Source organism: Corvus cornix, chromosome 1A, assembly GCF_000738735.6.
Source record: "Corvus cornix cornix isolate S_Up_H32 chromosome 1A, ASM73873v5, whole genome shotgun sequence".
NCBI lineage: Eukaryota > Metazoa > Chordata > Aves > Passeriformes > Corvidae > Corvus > Corvus cornix.
Genome location: NC_047057.1, coordinates 52,789,060 through 52,801,522, shown reverse-complemented (window position 1 = coordinate 52,801,522; position 12,463 = coordinate 52,789,060). Strand labels below are relative to the sequence as shown.

Below are 12,463 nucleotides of genomic sequence, written 5' to 3'. Positions count from 1 at the left end.
GAGTTCTCAGTAATCTTCCATGGAAGCAGAGGTGGTTCAATAATCACACTGGTTCTTCGGTGTTGCCAAAATGCTCCTGCAGATACACCCGTATTTCAGCACATGAATTTTAACACTGCACGCCTTCCCTACCTAAAACTTCTTACAATTTATTTTTTAAAATGCAGAATAAAAAAAGTTGGTGGACAGCCCTATTTGCAGAAAAAGAGACTTGAATTGGAAAAAAATACTGGTTCAAACAAAGAACTGGGAGACATCTGACATTTTTCCTTACTTTTTTAGGTGGTTAGGAAACCAGCACTCCACTCCATACAGCACAACATATAACCAAAACCAGCACTAGCTTTGTAACAAGAAACCAAAATTGACAGCACTTCTTGCAGTCTTGAACGCTAATGCATAATCACTGATGATCAGAGGACTTAAGGCTGACATCCCATCCATATGACAGCACCTCCACAGTACTCATGATTTCTGCTTGTAAAAAACTGAGATTTGTCTCTTAATGGTAAGGGTAGGTAAAAGTTGAAAGGAGAACTGTGTTTGTGAAATGCTTCTTATTTTTAAATGTGAGTTTTTTAAAGGTTCCCTTACATTCCACTTCAAAGAGGCTAAAGTACTCATAGACAGAAACTTCTGCATGGAACATACACTTCTGCAGAAGATTTGAGACCAAGCTGTCTTTCAGTCACCAGAGGCTAATTCACATTTCTAGGTGAAATGATTCTTGTTTTAAATTCAGCAAGTGTCTCAGATCTCTGAAATGGCAATCTGGAGCTGTTCCACCGAAGGAGGGAAAAGCAAGAAGCTGTAAGTTCAGACCCACAAGAACTCACAGCAGTGCCTGTAAGTGCTGCTTCTGAACCTGCACAAACACAGTATTTGAACCTAAGAAACCCATAAGAACAAAGTGATTACGACAGTGAAATACCATTATGCCTTCTAAGATCCTGAACTTGAAGGGATGTTTCATCAAAAGGCACTGCAGTCCATCAATCACTATCTGCTCCCCTTACACGAGTCTTTGGCAGGGCTCCACTCTTGCTTTGGGGTGTTGATTCCCTCCAGCCGCCCTCTTGTGCCGGCATCCAGCCCTGCAGGCAGGCGCCATCCCCTGTCCAGCGAGGCGGGCTCAGCACGGCCGAGAGAAAGTCACAGCATCACACTCCTGTCATAACCAAGTTGGGAAAACAGCACTGCATTGCCCTTCCTTGCATTCTGCAAAAACTCTGCCATCTGCACATTCCTTAGCAAGATCCATCACCTGAAGCCACAAAACAATGCGTTTCAAGCTCATATATGACTGAAACATCTGTTGTCTGCTTTTAAGTACACAGAATAAACATGACACAGATACACTGCCGTGTCCATCTCCCATTTTATTGTAATCCCCCAAAATGATCCAGTGGGGATGGTCAGCTTCCCCTCCAGCCTTAGTTAATGAATGTAAAAGAAACACTGTGAGGCCCATTGCATTGGGCCTCACCCTGAAATTGGGTTCCCTTAAATCAGAGCTGTGGGACACAGTGAGCAGCACTACCCAACCCAACTTTTACATGCTTAGAGCTTTTTAAAACGTTGGATCAGCACATCTCTAAGTTAAGTTACAACTTTTACTAGGCAAACAAAACCTCTCAAGGCAACATACTCCATTCTACTCAGCTTTTCCAAAAGATGTGGAATACCTACTTGTCCTGAGCCAAGTTCACCAGGTGCTGTGTTAAACGGGAGAGGCTGGGTAAGACTGTATCTCAACCTTAACTAGTTCCTCTCAACCCGAGCTGGAGACCACTCCCAACTCCAGATTTCTTACCCAGTTGCCACAAAACATGCAACAGTATAGACTATGCATAAAGGTCCCTGCAAACAGGGCAGCCTCCCCCTGCCCACAAGTGCAATACCCTGTCTATCAGAGTACTTCCACATGCAGAAAGAGCTCCAGGCACTCAGGTGTGGAGACAGCAGGTCTGGTTCATACACCACCTTCACTGATGGAGGTGGTCTTGCAGCACAGCACTTAGTAACAACTCAGGCAAGTCTGAAGTCCTGCCTGAGCAGGGAAATGGAGGAAGGAAGGACTGCATACAAAAACCAAGACTTGTTTCTTTGCCCTGTCCTCACAAGAAAAGAACGCCATATAACAAGGAGGAGGGGCATTAATTATGGCTAGGAGTGGTTAAAAATAGGTGTATCCTCAGCTGTTGTGTTTCCAGAACAGGAATGTGATATTTGAGCATCCTACAGAGTCCAAGAGGTGTGGGAAGATGGTAATTCTAGTCAGTTTTGTGTAAGGCCTGGAGACATCGGTGCCTTGTTGGCTCCTAGCCTTTTATAACAGCGATAGGTCTCAGTTTAATGGCTTTCTTGCTGATGCCAGCTTCGTGGCAGGTGTTAACCACATCAGTCACGTTCTTGTAAGACTCTGGTGCCTGGAGGGGGGGGGGAAAAAAAAAAAAAAGACAAAACTATAAACAACCCATAGTCACAGGAAGTCAGATGTAGGCTTTTGAAATCCACTCTTCAAAAAATAATTATAAATAGAGGGTGTAGAAGTAGGTGAACATATTGATACATACACCTTATATATCTAAGAAATCTGTAAGACACTTAGCTTTCCAAATAAGCTCTCATCATATTTCAGATAAAATACTAGCTATTTTAATCTAGTTTTTCAGATAATCAGTGCCCCAGCATGTGAAAATGTCAAGCTTCATTATCTAGTAGGAAGTGACTCCAACTGCTTTACAGACAGCCTTTATCTTCAATGCCCCTTAGTGTCAGCAGTCAGGGTTTAATTCTAGAGCTTCTCCCTCTGCCTCCATTCTGACAAGGAAGCTGCCCTTAAATAGAGATTTTAATGTATCAACATGTTCATGTAACACCAACACCCATAAAAGCATAGTGCCAAGTGATTAACACACTTTCATGAGTGAGGTTGTGAACAGAAAAGGCATGCTCATGTTAATGCAGAGCAACTGGAAGTCGTATTATTCAAAGTTTTCTGACCATTCAGAGCTCTATTCTTGAGCAAATATAGGAGTTCATCTTAAAAGAAGATCTTTCAAGCTGCTACTAATCTACATGAAAGCTGCAGTGGAAGGTAAATTTAAAGCACGAAGAACATCATTCAAGAAGAAAATCCATAAAACATAGCTACTTTTGTAGATGCTCACACAAAGATAGCAATTATCCCTATCACTAGGCAGAAGAGGAAAAAACATACCCCAAAACCTGTCAATCAGGCATCTCCCCTTTCAGCATGCTTTTAGGATAGAGAACACTTCACATCATTTCCCAAAAAATTTGATAGCTCTATCAGAAATCACACAAGCTGCATATTTACAGTACTGGCAACCACTTAAAAATTGCGCTGCAGAAAATCAGGTCAGGGAGGGTCATTCAGCCGGGAGCAAGACCCCCTCTTCCTTCTAAGATAATGAAGCACTAAACTCACTTCTTCCATGACCAGTTTGGGAGAAGCAACACGGATGGCAATGCCCATGTCAGCCAGCTTGTCCAGTACATCCTGGAAGTCCAAGTTACGTCGAGATTTGGCTCGAGACAGTGCACGGCCCTAGGCAACATGTTTTGTTAGTGCTATTTTTGTAGCAGTTTGGAAAAACAACACTCCTTATCAAAGAAAAACATTATTACATTAAAAGCAAACAGAATGACTGAGAGCATAGACCACAGTAAATCTCAATACAGGAAATTAATTTAGCCTTCATGTCACAGGCTCCTGCAAAATCACACCTCTGGTACGACAGCTAGGAAAGTTTCATTTGCATAACACACTAGTCTGCAAGTGTCTTTTTACCCAAACCAAACAGTGTTCAAGACTTGGAATTTACTGGAAGATACTTCTCTTCCTCAATTATTGTCTCATATTGTCATGAATAACGAGGGAGGAAACACCTCCTTCTAATTACTGAGGAGTTTTATATAGACAGCCTCAGCACACTTAACCCCTCCTGTTAGCTCAGAGATATCAGAATTTGGTAAAAGGCGCTTACTCTCCACACCTTCATCCTAACATCTGCCCTATAAAAAGCAGCATCCCCTAGATTTTCTGCAGAAGTAGTCAAAACTACTCAGTAAGGGACAAAGACTTCTACCTTGCAGTCCTCCTGGCCAGGGACTACTGGCAAGGCTACTCTCTGCTTGTATGACCAACAGATGAATCACACATTAGATGACCCTTGAACAACTTTGTTCTCTGGATGAGAGTCTCATCCCACCCCCTCCCCAAAACAACTTCTTGACTTACAGCTCCATGGCAAGTAGTTCCAAAGGTCTCAGTCATGCCTTGCTCTGTGCCAGTGAGGACATAGCTACAGGTGCCCATCGTGCCACCGATCAAAACGGGCTGTCCAGTCAGCTGTGGATGAAAAGCATTCATTCGTAAAAAAAACCTGAAAAAACTCAATTAAAGTCTGAGAGGAACCCTATCTCCAGAAAAGGAGGTCAGATTAACATTCCCTGAGAGCATCCCTGGTTGTCTCAGGTGCTTGGAAGCAAGGATTCTAGAAAACTAACTGCACTGAAAAATGCAGACCAGTAGATCAAAAGCCTTGTGTCCAACAGACAGACAAGGCAAACCACTGAAGCCTACCCTAGGCATAAATGACTTCTTTCCTTTCATCATCTTCCAACCACTTTGGGTGTGGAGCAGAAGCAGGAGCTCAGTGTCCCAAAGAGCTAATGCACAGACAAGCAGAATACTGCCATCCCACCAGGGTTCCAGTGCTGTTACCTTAAAAAATGAACTCACAGCATTTAGCCATCTGTTAGGGACTCTAAAATTGTCTGATTAATCCAGAACTCTCTTTCTATTCCCTTCTCCCAAAGCTACACTTACTTGATAATCAACAGCAATAAGAGGATGGTGAGGAGGGAAGGCCCTGGTTGATCCCTTTCTGTGCACCAGCAGAGTCCGCTCCTTTCCATCCACTACATGCTGTTCCACCTTGGCAATGTTGTGAGACACATCATAGATAACGTGCATGTCCAGGTCATCTGGGGTTGTGTTGAAGACTTTGGCAAAGGCCTAAAAAGAGAGCAAATCAGGATGTGAGATACAAGAGCATCATAATTCAGCCACAGTGGAACTGAATACAACATCGCTGAGAATGACAGAATTGGACTGCCTAGATTGCTTCTCTGCCCGCTGGCAGCTTCCTGCTGTAAATCAGTCAGGTATCAACTAGACAAATTCTTGCAACTCTGAAAAGTTGGCTTTAGCAACAAAAACCCCCAGTTTTAGCAACAAAACCCCCAATTTTCTTGTATCCTCTTTTTCCAGCTCAAGGCGTTTTCAAAATACTGCTTAAGCAGCTTCTGCCAAGTACAATCCAGTGATCTTGAGAGGTTTTAGATGGATTGTCATGACTGCAGCTTTGTGCAAGTCTCTCCAGAAAAAAAGTTTAAGAAACATAAAAATGAAATGAAGTTAAATAGTCCAGCTACTCTTTGTTCTCTATGTCTGGGATAAAGCAGATGTGCAGCAAAACTATTTGCATCAGAGACAACTCTGCTCCTACCTGTCGTGTTAGGAAGGTCATGGAAGAGCGGTTAACCCAGGCATAGTTGCCAGCAGCTGCCATTCCCTTCAAGTAATCCTGTCCCTCTGCAGAGGCAATCCTGGCACATGCCAGCTGGCGATCATTCACTATGATTTTGTCCCGTTTCATAGCTTTTTCCATAGCCACCAGTGCATCTGGGAATAAACACAGTAACTCTAAGTGACTTCCTAATTTTGCTGCAATCTTTGAGATTAAGATGGATGTCTATAATTTATATTCTAAAACTGAACTCATCTGTCCAATGGCCAAACCCAAGGCTACTTCTCAGATGCAAAAGCAAATCTGTGGCAGAACGTCATAAATTGTTTGCAAACAGATAACACCTGACCAGGCAATTCAGGATGCTCTCAGCAATTCACTGTGAGAGGTGCTCTTTGGTGCTGGAGTTTGCTGTCAGTGACAAGACCATGCTGAAGAGTTCGCCTCACTCCAGGTAGCTATGCCAGTCAATCATACCTGTGGCAACCTGGTGGCCCAGCCCTCTGCTTCCGCTGTGGATCATCACGCACACCTGCCCTTTGTGGTCAATGCCCATTTTCTTGGCAGCATATTCGTTGTAAATCTCATCCACCACCTGGATCTCGGCGTAATGATTTCCAGCTCCCAGGGTCCCCAGCTGCCAATCACAACACACTGATCAGACAGGACAGGGAAAGCAGCCTCGGGGAGCACAGGGGAGAGCTACGGCAACAGGCAATAGGGCAAATTGCTACAGCAAAGTTTTGGGTTTAGAAAAGGTTTTTCAGGAAAAAAATATCCCCATATAAACTTCAAGGAAGTAGAACACAGTAGCACCACCACCTTCCTTTTTGTTCAAATTTTAAACTACCTGTGCTGTTGGAACAAGACTGTGATTAAACAAAAGGACCAGGATCTACGCACAGACTGTGCCACCACTTTTTTACAACTTACTTGGCCTGGTTGAAGGATGGGAAGAGTATAGAGTATTGAGACTTCAGTTTGTATAGACAAGGCAGACAGTTTTCTACTCGGTTATAACTCCACAAAGAAATTACAACATCTTGTTAATTAGGTACTTAGAACTTTTCAGTAGATTAAAAGAAGATATTCCATTTCCAAGCCCAAATTTTTTCAACTCCGTAACAGATGATTCCTTATTTGCAAGGCAAATGTGAAAACTGGGGACAAAACACTATTTGGAGGTTAAATGCTGTAATTTGGCACCACCCCAATTAATAAAGAATAGTATCAATTAATATCAAGAATATACCAGAAAGCTTTACAAATGTGTCGTTAGTATAGCCATCTCAAACTGTTCCACAGAGAGCAATGAGATACTATATCTAGAAATGAAATCCAACCTTCAACTGTGATTCAGTTATGAGCTAGTTCCATTTATTATTGTATCTTTTCTTGCCCTGCTATTAACTCGTTGAGCAAACAAGCACAGAAGTTGTACATTAACTTGCCTATCTCTTCAAAACAAAATACATCTGGAAATGGAAATGCCACCCAATATAACTTCCAGTACCAGGTGTTAACAGATGAAAACCTGATGGCCCCAGGGACCTTGGGTACGTCCAGTTTTATTCTCCTCTGTTGCAGTTCTGTCAAGAATTATTCAGAACTGACCTCACCATCTCCCCTTTCCCCCTGCCTGGAAATGCTAGACAGAGTATCAAGACACAGAATTAGAGAACTACTCTCTAACCTTTATATTTGAGCCCTGGGAGCATGCACAGCCCTCCTGAAACAACATTACCTGAGGCAGGCCCCTTTTCTTTGCCCTTGAAGAGACTTTGTTGGGGTCGGCCTGCAGCATTCTTCCATATTCCTCACAGTGCTCCTTGTCCTCTGCCCAGGCATAGCCCTCCCGGAGAGACCAGTCCACACCCATCTCCAGTGCCTCTTCCAAATCCCTGCAATTATCAAGCACTTACATAAGATGATTATCCTTGGATATACTCAAAACTCCACTGGATATGGCCTTAAGCAACTTGATGCAATTTTTTTGTTAGACCTATCCTTAGACTTAGATCATTCCTGCAAGGAGTTAGTTCAGATGACCTCAAAACATCCCATCCAACCTAAATTATTCTATGATGTTATGGTCAGGCTCCTACTCTCCTAACAAGTCCATCTTCTTAGTACTTCATGAAAATCTAGCTCTACGAATACATTAACTTTTGATAAGTCATCACTTTTTCCTCTTTGCTGGGTGGGAAATATCTTATTTTCTATTATCCTATCTCTCATCCCTTTCACAAAATACCTTTATGTTCATGGAAGTTTTCTGTCAGAAGAAATGAGAACCCAGCAAGAACTTTTAAAGGGTTAAATGTGGGAAGAAAGAGCTGACTGTGCATTGATGATTATGCTAGTCCTGGTAAAGCACATATGCAGAAAGAAGGGAAAGCATTTTAGAATTACTTTTTCCTTCTTAAAAGTCCCACACTGATGAATCTTGAATCAAAACAAACAACAGAGATGTCCACTCCAGTGATGTGTGCACAAAGTCATTCTCTTACTTGGCATTCATGGGGATGACGCCTTTGGAGCCGACACCCACAGGAATGTGGTCAAACATAGCCTGGGCGAGCTGTTCTTTCACAGGCTGCACATCACTTTCATCCAGATTTGTCCGCAGCAAGCGGACACCACAGTTGATGTCAAACCCGACACCACCTAGAAGTGGAGAAAAAGCCATGTCAGGGAGCATGTACTGAATGCTGTAATCTCACTCCTTTTTTTGGGACACAATACTGGGGGAAAAAAAGCAGAACTGCAGTAAGCTTTGTTTTAACAGATTTACATGAAGCCTCAGACTTCGAGACATAGCTGCATGACTGCCTACAGAGCTCTCAGTTCACAAAGCTACTCCAGCAAGTTGACAAAGAGAAGTGGACACAATTATAAAACACATTGCCCATAGGAAGTAGAGAGAATGTTCCTGTTCTGCCTAAGGTCAGAAGAAAAGTGACAGATCTTAGAATGGCTTCCTGATGTAAAACGCTCTTGAAAGCAATCCCTGAAAGTAAGTTCTTTTTTGAATCTTCACTAGAATAAATAATAAATAGTTATAAGAAGTAATAAATATTACAAGGAATATTAAACTTCAGCTCTCAGTGTTTTGCTTAACTCTTACTATTTATAATAGTAAATACTACAAGGCAGGGCCTAATGTGAAAAATAATCATGCCACCTTAATATGAAGGTTCTGGTATTACTAATGTTAGAGGAGAAATACCAAACTAAGAGACCAAGTGTTCCTGATTGACTCTGACCCAAGGACTGATCAAAGCAAAAATGACACATGAGTATCATGTTTCATGACAACCACACAAGCTTCAGACTGTCAGTAACCAAAGAGCTGGGTGTTTACTAAGAAGACAGACATATTTTAAGGTCACGTTTTAAGTAAAATGGTAGAAATACCCTCAAAAGATGTTTACAAACACTGCTTAAAAAACTAGTCAGTTCTTTATCAACCTGGTGAAACCCAAAGGCTTGTGCTCTCCCTTCAAAACTGAGGGATAGCATGAGGCCAAGACACAAACACAAGGCCAATTCTCCCTCTACTGTTTAGCTGTTCTCAGTGTAAATACCTGCTCAATAAAGAATAAAGATTCTAAGTGCAAGAATTAAGCACCCCTTAACTCCCTACGATTCTCGTATTTTTTGCTTTGTTTCTGAATGCAAAGTACTGTAAAGTCCTGCCATTTTGAAAAGTATTTTTATGCCATCCCAGGTATTTCTCAGAGCAGGTTAAGTCAGTCATCCTTACCTGGTGAAACCACTGCTTCAGGATCACTCATATCAAAGGCAGCCATGTTGCCAATAGCAAATCCATAGCCAGAATGGACATCTGGAAGGCCTATTGATCTCTGAAAGGCAATTTTAAAGCTTTATGAAACTGCATGCTGCAGAGTCACCTTGGTTATACTTTGTCTTGTGGCAGTGGTTGTCACATTTGCAAACAACTATACCAAGAGAATGGATGTTCAGATGTAGGCAGAGTGAACATGTCAATTCAGGTGGGTATCTAATCTCCTGCACTTACAGAACAGTCAAAGAAAGCAGAGAGCAGATCTGAAGCAAATGACACCCAGAAAGTTGTCAGAAACTGGAACTTTTCAGTATCTATTAAACTGCTATCACACACTGAAGTGAACAGTACTTTTGAATGGGATTATTTGCTTCTTCTGCCTTTCCTTGCCACCTCCAAGAAATCCTTGCTTTGGAAATAAAAAGTGAAGATTTGAAAATGCAGATGATTGCAGCATCTCTTCTACAAACTACCTGCCAAAATTCCCATTTTAGCAGGTTGTTATTATTCGACCTTACTCCATTTAGGGCTGACCCCTAAGGCATTTAACAGCATGATGGTCTGTCTGCCTTCTACTGCATCCATAAATTCAAAACCTCTGCCAAAAGAGACAATTTAAAAAATTCCGTTATTTGTTACTTGTTAATATATGCAATATCAAATGTGAAAAGGGTCATTTCCACATCATTGCACTTCTCGAATAGAGTGACAGGTAAGCATTTTCCCTCTCCATCATTCTATCTGATGCTTTGCTTTCAAAAAGGCACGGGATGAGGGAAAGCAGTGTTGAGTGCATGGGAGGGCTCCTTACTCACATCAGGCCAGCAACAATAATACAGACAACAGTACCACCTCCTGCTCTCTCCACACTTCTCCATGTATTCCAGAGCAGACGAAATTCAAAACCAACAAGCAGTCAGTATAAACAGTGGGGAAAAGTGGTTCAAGAAACTGAAACAGCATGAAAAGCTTCATGCCAAAGACAAGCAATGAAGTAAGTGGGTACTTCCCTTTCTGACAACTTAGTTTTGCAGCCTGCCCTTGCAAGCTCTCTCTACTCAGACACAGGTTCCTAACACACAAACTGCCTTGAGAGAAACTTTGGTCCATACTTCTTCTCCTAAGAGAGTTCCCATTTGGAATGCAATAATCTCAGGCAAATGGTAACAGCAAAACTGCAGGTTTTCAGAGCAGTTACTCACATGAACAATGCCAGGTAATGCTGCCACATTCCCGATCTGTTTCATAGCAGGCAAGAAGCCCCCCGCACCTGAAAAAGATTTTTTTTAAAAAAAGTGAACTGATAATTTACCATGATAATCACAATGAAACACTTTCTAAAGAGGGTTTGTAAAACACTGACAAAAGAGAAGTCAGCCACTGACAAGCCCTCAAATCTGGTGTAAAGCACCTGGGATTGTGCACAATCTGCAGTTTCATTAAATGTGGTGTTTATTTCACTAAAGTCCAACTTCTGTTGTGTTCATACCAATAGAGTGGGGTGTGTGCTAACAACAGCAGTATGCTCCCACTGGCCCAGCCAGCAGCTCGGATCCAGCCCTGCACTCCAGCCCCACAGAGAACATGTCCAGGCACTGCAAACTCTGAGAGCCGGCACTCAGGGAACACTCCTGAGCACAGGGTGCAGCCGGCAGTGCTGGGCCCACCCGCCACAGCTGAGCACAGCACACGCTACCGCTGCCGTGAGCCTGCGCTGCTCCCGGGGCTGCAGTGGCACACACGGCAGGATAACTGGCTCCTGTCTGCCGCCTCTCCAGACCCACCCGCGGGCACACACACCGGGCCTGGGGCAGAGCACACGGCCTCTTCCCCCAGGCAACCAGTGACAGAACAACAGGACAGTCTTAACTTGTGCCAGGGGAGGATTAGGTTGGACATTAGGAGGAATTCCCTCACGGTAAGCGTGATTACACATTGGAATGAGCTGCCTAGGGAGGTGGTGGAGTCACCGTCCCTGGAGGTGTTCAAGGAAAGGCTGGACGTGGCACTCAGGGCCAGGGTCTAGCTGGCGTGGTGGTGCTCGGTCACAGGCTGGACTCGATGATCCCAGAGGTCTTTTCCAAACCGACTGATTCTGTGATTGTGTGTCACCCCCCGGGTCAGGGGGTCCGCACCCCGCTCCCGCCGGACCCACCTCCGCCGCGGCAGGCATTGCGCAGTTCCTCGAACATCAGCTTCTCCAGCGGGTCATTCACGTAGAAAACGCCCTCCACCTGTGGGGAGAGCCGTCAGCTGCCCGGGCCGCCCCGACCCCGACCCCGCGCCTGAGCCCGCGCCCCTTCCCCCGCCCCGGTCACCCAGGCCCCCTCCCACGCACACGCATGTTCGGCACGAAGCCCTTCTTGATCCGCCAGCAGTTCTTGTCGATCTTGTCCAGGTACTGCAGCTCATCGTTGTAGCTGCGGCTCATGGCGGCGGCGCTCCCGCTCGCAGATGCCGATGGCAGCGCCGGGCCGGCGGCAGGAACTGACGCGCTCCCGCGGCAGCGGCGGACAGGAGCCGCCGAGGCTCAAACCTCCCCCGCAGCCCTGCCTCCTGGCGCCGCCCTCCGCCCGCCCGCCCGCCCCTCAGCCGTGCCGAGGGCTGGCCCGCCCCCAGCGATGCCCGGGCCGCCTGCCGCGGTGCTGGCGCGGCTGGGGGAGCCCGGGCTGGGCACCCGGTACCCGCGGGCCAGGGTGCGAGAGGGAGCGCAGGCCGTCGCGTTTGTACCTGGCTGCCTCCTCCCTCGTACCACGTACGGCTGGGGCTGGTTTGCGTGGAAGAAACCCAAGTGTTTTTTTCAAGTCTCTGTGCTTGGTAATCCCCGGGGCAGAGTAGCTTTGGCCCGTGGGGTTTTTAGGTACCGCGCTGCAGCACGTGGGATGAGCTCTCTCAGCTCCAGACAGGCAAAAGCTGCCTGCACCTCATCACTGAATGCGTTCCTCAGCATGAGGGAAACAGGTGTTTGGGAGGCCAGAGCCGGCTTCCCGTCCGGGTTTGGCCAAAGCACAAGCGCCTGTAGGCAGGCATGGCCCTCTGCAGAACTGTGTTCACATTTGCACACTAATAAAGTATTGGATAAAAAGGAGGAGAA

At 45.0% G+C, this 12,463-nt stretch overlaps 1 protein-coding gene across 1 annotated transcript; it reads right to left on the bottom strand.

The window, feature by feature from the left end:
- Positions 1 to 258: 258 nt before the first annotated feature.
- On the bottom strand, positions 259 to 11,876 carry RTCB (RNA 2',3'-cyclic phosphate and 5'-OH ligase). The gene is made up of 12 exons (XM_039571286.1): positions 11,708 to 11,876; positions 11,525 to 11,603; positions 10,572 to 10,639; positions 9,328 to 9,427; positions 8,072 to 8,228; positions 7,306 to 7,462; positions 6,039 to 6,198; positions 5,541 to 5,716; positions 4,859 to 5,047; positions 4,268 to 4,378; positions 3,455 to 3,574; positions 259 to 2,429 (listed from the first exon to the last, which is right to left on the bottom strand). The coding sequence occupies exons 1-12, from the start codon at positions 11,798 to 11,800 to the stop codon at positions 2,322 to 2,324; spliced, it is 1,518 nt and encodes a 505-aa protein (XP_039427220.1). The 5' UTR covers positions 11,801 to 11,876; the 3' UTR covers positions 259 to 2,321.
- Positions 11,877 to 12,463: the final 587 nt, after the last annotated feature.

Bases quoted from the DNA above. Each gene is read 5' to 3' on its own strand.
- RTCB (XM_039571286.1), bottom strand. From the start codon at position 11,800: ATGAGCCGCAGCTACAACGATGAGCTGCAGTACCTGGACAAGATCGAC. The intron at 11,604-11,707 runs GTGCGTGGGAGG...CTCTCCCCACAG, and splicing joins GCTTCGTGCCGAACATGCGT to GTGGAGGGCGTTTTCTACGT. The intron at 6,199-7,305 runs GTAATGTTGTTT...TGTGATTGGCAG, and splicing joins AGAAAAGGGGCCTGCCTCAG to CTGGGGACCCTGGGAGCTGG.